Below are 6667 nucleotides of genomic sequence, written 5' to 3'. Positions count from 1 at the left end.
GGCGCTTCCCGATCCTTTGCCCAGGGTGCACCCCAGACACTGCCCGATTATTAAGCTTTTATTCACGGTTAATTGTAATGGGGAAATTTGGGTCTTGGGTCACCTCTGGGGCTGGGCAACGGTGTGGGAGCAGCGGTGTGCTGCCGTGTGCCGCCTGCTGTGTTCAGAGCCGGCAGCAGAGAGCAGTGTTTCTTCACAAGTGGGAAGGAAGGGAAGGAGCAGCCGCCCGCCCTCTGGCACAGCACTTTTCTCTCCGTACCTGGGAACTAAACTCCCAAAGCCAAGCTTCCATCTGCTGCTGATACCAGCAAACCGGGGTGCCCCCTTACTGGGGAGATCCTGCTGCCCCATAGTGTGGACGACAGCCGAGATGTCACGTTTTCTAATTAAACTTTTGTTTCCACCTCCTCCAGTGCTCTGTGCCACAGATGAAGTGTAGCACTGATTAGAGCTGCGCTCCTTCATTTACTTAAATTGGTAACAGTATCTGAGAGGTGTTGATGCATGCATTTCTTCCAAGAGTGTTTTAATCACCGGCCAACCCCTGCTATTTTGAAGAGGGCTGTAGAAAAAACTATGGCAGAGAGTGCTGCAGCTCCCCATCTCACCAGATGCCGGGTGGAGCTGCCTTTCTGAGCATCGTCCCTGCGTCTGCAGGCTTCCTGGGTGTTTGGCGTGCGGTTGGGAGCAGTTGGCAGAAGCTTCGGGGTGTGAGGGGACTGCACCTCACAGCCTCTCTGCAGTCGCTGAATTGCATTGCCTGTCCCCTGCAGCCTGCCCTGCATGCTCATGGTGCAGCTGCAGCGGTCAGGGTCTTGCAAAGGCGACCAGGCAGAGGAAAAGCGGTCTGTGGGCGTGATGCCACTGGCTGCCATCACAGCTGAGCACTGGGATCTTTTAACTTAATGATATTCAGCAGTTTAGCGTTGCAAAGAGTTTAAGTACAGACGCAATCGATTTGTGAAAGGTGAGGGAAGGAGGAAAGGCACTGCTCCTCGTGCAGGAGAAGCTGCTGGCTGCTAGAGAACTGCCTCGTGGGACCTGGCAGCGTGCGGGGGCATTGCATCCTCTGCCTGCGCAGGCCGCGTGCTGAGCTTCTGCCTGCACGTGCTGCCTGCACGCTTGCCAGCCTCACCGGAGGAGGAAGGCGCGTGGGCAGGGGACGGGGTCTGCATGTGTGGTGGGTCAAGGTGACCCCCACGCTGCATCGTCCTCATAGGGTTTAGGGGAGAGCAACGAGCTGTAGCAAAGTGTTGTTAGCATTCACAGAGGGAACAGCAAGCCTGGTTTTACAAGGGATCTGCTTGAAGGGCTCTCTGTGTCTTTGCAAGGCAAGGCATCGGTCTGCAGCCAGTGGTCATTATTTCAACATTTTGCAATAAAAGATAATAGAATAACGATTTATTTCCCTGGGTTGATGCGGTAATGTCTCTCTCCGTTATCCCTTCCTGACAGCCTGTGATTACAGTAAACGTTTTCCCTGGGACACCGCGGTAATGAGTTTTTAATAGAAAGATTAACCTAGCCTTAAATCCTGTCCTGTGGAGGTGACCTGTGTCCCATCCCCTGCTGCCCTCAGGTCCGGGCCACCCCATCTCCCCTTCCTGTGGCAGGAGGGTTTCCAGCTCTTTTGGCTTTCCCAGTGCGGGGCTGGCTATAATGGTGTAGGTCAGGGACGTGTCGAAGCACCGCTCTTATGGGGTTTGCAGCCTGTGAGTTACTCTGTAATGAGTGTTAGCAACAAAAAGAAGGAAAAAAAGTTAACGATGTTTGAGATTTTAGGGAGGTTGAGATTTTCGAGCGGTGCTGGAGGTCATTTGCCACGAGCCACTGTCTAGAAGTTTTAATGGATGTTCTGGTTGTGCCGCTGGCTGTCCAAATGCAATAGGTATTGCTCTCCCTGCAGCTGCTGCCGCCAGCTCTGAAATACCCTTTCCCTCTCCTTTCCTGTCCCAGACCGTTTACTTCCACACCTCCTTGAACCACCCCGGCATCGCTGCTGTCGTGGAAGTGGTGGCGACGGCTGGGAAAGGGGACGGGGGCTCTCAACATCTCTCCTGCGGCTTTGGACTCATCCCCCTCTTCGGCAGCGGGTCGGAGGCGACGGACCCGGCCACCGAGGGCAGAGCGTAGGTCCCCCCACCGCTGCATGATGGGGCATGCCGAGAATTGAGGTGGCAACGTGCACGGCTGCTTTGGGGGGAGGAAGGATGGTCCTGGGGCTGCAGAAACAGAGCCAGCATTTAGAAACCTGAAATTCGTCACTGCTAGGGAAGCAGCGATGGGTTTGTAAGTGATGCCTGTCCTTTCCCTAAAGGATAGGGGTTTTACCGCGGGTACAGAGTAGGAAGGTCGTTTCTTACTGTTGAGCAGAGGCATTGTGGAAGATGAAGATGTGCTTCAGGGTGGATTTACTGACCACTGCGCGTGTGCTCTTTGCTTTCAGGCTGAAGCTGTACCATGGGACACCGCGCGCCTTACTGCACCCGCGCTTCCAGGACCCCGTGGAAAGTAAGCAGCAGCAAGACATTGCGTCTTGCTCCTTTCTTGGGGGCCTCTCTTATCCAAACGAGTATCATGTGTGTCCGGTCGATGCGATATGTGATCTGTGCCCTGGTAGTACTAAGCAGACCTGCCTTACTGCCAGCTGGGAGAAGCCTGGCCGGGCAAACCCAGGTTTTCCTTTGCTCCCAACATGTGCGTTCGTGGATAATGATTTCTTCAACAGTGGCACCGTGAAGCTGTCTCCCCCCTTTTTGGTCATTTTGGGATCTTTTCTCTTCTTCAGAGAACAAATACCTGACGGTGATGGAGAAGAGCCACCTGCAGTACACTCTGAAGCCCCACCAGCCCTTGGAGACGATATTTCACCTCCTTCCCGAAAACATTCTGATGTCTGGCCTGCAGACCGTTCCCGGCTTGCTGCCGGCGCAAGGAAACGCGGGTAAGGGCTCCTTCCCTTTCCCTGCTGCCTGCACTGCTCCTGCTGAGGGCAGCAGGTCCTCGGGGAGGCTGCGGGCAGGGCTGGCAGGGCGCTGGCATGAGGTTTCTGGGAGCACCAACAGGCTCTCTGCAGCGCTGCCCCTTGGCAAGAGCATCTCCCCTGCGTGAGCCGGCGGGGCTGCAGCCCTTTCATTCATAGCTCAGCCTGAAAGTGGTCAAAATGGCTTTGGTCTGTTCCCTGTCCATTAATTACTTTGCTCCTGGGAAGCTGCTAGGGATAAGTGATGGTTGGTTTAATTACACTTGTTCAGCGGAGTCTTAGGAGAAGCCCTTGCAGCTTGTTTAAAGTCATCCTCCTCGGTGCTGGGGCTCAGGATCACTGGGGGGCTGGCAGGTTCGGGGGGACGAGCTCTTGCACGCTCCGCCCTCATTAATCTTTCCCTGTGGGCAGCAGCCTTGCTGTTCGAGCTGCTGCAATTAAAATTATGTGATCTGAAGGTTCAGAGGGTAAAAAGTACTCTCAATTCTGCAGCTGAATTATTCTTCAGCTTAATGCCTGGAAAACCTTGCTGCTAACCGTTTTGGGGGTTGTAACTGTTAATGTTAAAGCTGAGCAAGGTCTCCAAAGCAGCTGAGTCCGCGGTGCTGCTGAGACCACTGCTCGAAAGCAGAAGAGGGAAGAGCCAGTGTCTTGCACGGCAGGGCATCTCAGCACTACAGTGGCGGAAGCTTTATTAAGTAAACAGATTGTATCCATTGACACCGAAGGCGTTAGGTATTTCTGGGTCTCTCCTGGGCGTAAAGACGTGTGTGTGCCAGGGAAGCTGAGGATCCCACACACGACCACGACCTCTCCCCAGTGCTGCTTTTGGCTCAGGTCCGGCAGAAGGTGCCCCTGCGGTCCCGATGACATTTCCCCCCGGCTGTGGCGTGACCTGTGGCAACTGCCTTGTCTTTTCAGGTGACTGTTTGCAGAAACCCCGGCTGATGAAGCCGGTCACCTGCTATCTGGAGAGGCTGTCTGTCCAGCTGTACCCTTCCTTGGAGGAGTTTGAGGAAGAACTGCTGGACTTACTGAACAGCGATCGCTTACTTAAGGTGGTGCTGATGCAGTTACGGCAGGGGAAAGCACAGTGCGCGAGCAGTAATGCCAGCGCTTTGTTTTTGGGCAGAGTGAAAAGGTTCAGATAAATGGCACTCGTGTATTTGTTTCACTTGGAGTCTCTGATTTTTTTGCTGTGCAAGCCTTTTGCTTTACTGCTGGATGAGTGCACAGGTTCCATGCTGGGTTTGCTTTGAAGATCCAGAACTAATAAGCAGAATTTGAGTTTGCTCTGCTATGGAAAATGCAAAGATAAGATGCAGTGCTTGTTGTAGTACGTCTCTTTAGGAACAGCAGCGCTTGGTGCGCAGTAAGGACCACTGGCTGAGTTCTTCTTTATTTGCCAGATTTGCACCAACTCTGCCATAAAGACAAAATATTTTAATATCCGTCAGCTGCTGGGGGGTGGGTCCTGTTCTTTTTGAGTTTGTGACGGATTGCCTGAATTTTCATGGCTGCAGGGGCACAGGGAGGGAAGCTGAACCACCCCGTGCCGCCTCGCTGCCCGAGCTGGAAAACTTGCCTGTCGCAGGCTAATGCTGCGCCGGATGGCGATGGGGTGACGGTTCGGGAGCGGCGGCTGCACATTGGTGTCCACAACGGCCTGCGCTTCGTCCAGGTGCCACAGGTGGCCGTGCTGGTGCCGGAGGCAGAGGCGGCTCGGGGCGGCTGCCTGGGGGTGCTGGGCTCTGGAGCCAGGTAAGGGGGAGGCCCTCCAGCACCGCTGGTGCCGCTTTCCCTCCTGCCTTGGGCGCTGCCCACAGCTGCTTCTCCATCCTGGCACAGGGTTGCGGGTCAAGCCCTGGTCCTGAGGAGCCGCATCCACCTGAGCGAAATGGTCCTTCACCCGGCGTTTGGGGTTTGCTTCCAGCTGGAGTACGTCATCTGCGCCTCGGGGAGAGCCGATGGGAAGGTAGGGCTGAGTGTGCATGAACCTCGTCTCCGTCCCTTATTAAAGGGTGGAGATCTGCCGCTGGGGGAGTGAGCCCTGCTGAGTAACTCCGTCCTCTGCCCCCGTTTTGCCGTCCTGCACCGCCAAGATGCAGCGGCCCCTTTTCACGTGGCCATGCTGCCTAACGAACAGCCCCAAAAGTGTCCAGGTGCTTTCCGCAGCACTGCACGAAATATCCTGCAAATGGCCTTATTGCATCATTTTAATTGTATGCGGTTACATTTCTCCACTGTGTATATGTATATGGAGAAATGTAGCCTGCAGCAGTCCCATAGTGTTCTGGCTAGCTGATTTGGAAAATTTCAGCTTTTTTTAATTTAAAAAAGGCTTTTGTTTAAAATTTAGATTTATGCTGAAACGAAGTTAACCCCTCCCGCTCTTTCTTTTTTTTTTCTTCTCTGAATGCTGAGGTTTTTCTGGGAGCTTCAGCCTGGTGTTCTCTAGACATTAAAGCCAGGAGAAGTCTCTGTATTGACTGCAGAGACCACACTTGCTAATGCCTACTTACCGATCATTTACACATATTTCGGTTTAATCTTTTCACAGGTTAAACCCAGCTTAGCGAGCCCTCCATCTTCCCTTCCAGAGACCCTTTGCTATTGGAGCCATTAGCTCGTAGTCTGGCTGAATTGATGGCCGTGGGTTCATTAGGAGGCCCTTATCGTCCCGCTAAATGCTCATTGAAAATGCAGCAAGTGTCCTCTCATGTTAGACCTGTCCAGGGCAAAACTGCGGGGAAAATGGGTATTTATAAAGTGGGGCGTGCACGCGTGCCAGGCCAGAGGGATTTGTATTGAGGGGGAGAGGTGAAACTGAGCCTTGCTGTTGGAAATTATGTGTTGGGTTCAACTCCTTTAAAAAGCTGAAACCCGAGGACCGTGGAGATCTGGGGCTCCAGACGCAGAGCTATTTGTTTGGCTGTGCTGGGTGGCGGGAGCGCTGGCCGGAGTGGCGGTGGAGCTGGTTCCTGGGGTGCAGCCCTTGGGCAGAGCAGTTAATCCCAAAGCAGCTTGTTGAGCTGATCGCCTTGTCCTCAGTGCCGTAATTAGCAGGCTGTGAGGGTGATTGCGAGTGCTGGTAGAGACCTCTCAGTTTGCTTCTGCACCTCTCCTTCGGTTTAAGGGGAGGCTGTGGACGTGCCTAGGTAAGTGCAAGCCTTTACGCTGCCTTTCCCGTCTGCCAGGGATGGGGGTCAAACATATATCCCTTAATGCAGCTGCTTGAGTGAGGGGGTTACAGTCCGTCGGTTGGGTGCTGGTGTCTTTCTCTCAGCCTACATGTGCTAAATACATACGAGGGGTGAAAACACTGTTAGTTTTGAAAAGCATTATATTGTGATTTTATATTATCTCAGCATTGTATTATGTTGATCCATAACCTAGAGTGTAGTCCCTTGCGTAACTTGGTGAAGGGATGAGATACGATTACCTGGAGCACGGGTGCCTGATATGCTGCGACTGCAGCCTGCAGGAAGGGGAATAATGTCAGCGATGGGCTGGGTAAATGGGTAAACACATGAAAAACCAAAGAGTACCCGTGTGGGAAGGGTCGTATGGGGTTTACAGGGAGAAAGTGGGATTCGTACCTGTGTGCAGCTGTGGCCGTGAGTTTGTGGTCAGCCTCGAGGAGGAGGGAAGGCACGGTGGGAGATCAGAGCCCGCGTCTGTCTG

At 53.6% G+C, this 6667-nt stretch overlaps 1 protein-coding gene across 1 annotated transcript in view; it reads left to right on the top strand.

Annotated features, from left to right (window-relative positions):
- NPHP4 (nephronophthisis 4) overlaps positions 1-4958 on the top strand; it is a gene marked incomplete at both ends in the record, with an annotated part of 5506 nt that extends 548 nt beyond the window's left edge. Inside the window, 6 exons of the mRNA XM_009574415.1 lie at positions 1957-2129; positions 2447-2511; positions 2789-2944; positions 3905-4041; positions 4578-4744; positions 4832-4958. Of these exons, the coding sequence (XP_009572710.1) occupies positions 1957-2129; positions 2447-2511; positions 2789-2944; positions 3905-4041; positions 4578-4744; positions 4832-4958 (825 nt within the window). The remainder of the gene's footprint in view (positions 1-1956; positions 2130-2446; positions 2512-2788; positions 2945-3904; positions 4042-4577; positions 4745-4831) is intronic.
- Positions 4959-6667: the final 1709 nt, after the last annotated feature.

Source organism: Fulmarus glacialis, unplaced genomic scaffold (assembly GCF_000690835.1).
Source record: "Fulmarus glacialis isolate BGI_N327 unplaced genomic scaffold, ASM69083v1 scaffold27573, whole genome shotgun sequence".
Taxonomy (NCBI): domain Eukaryota; kingdom Metazoa; phylum Chordata; class Aves; order Procellariiformes; family Procellariidae; genus Fulmarus; species Fulmarus glacialis.
This window is presented reverse-complemented; position numbering and strand designations above follow the sequence as displayed.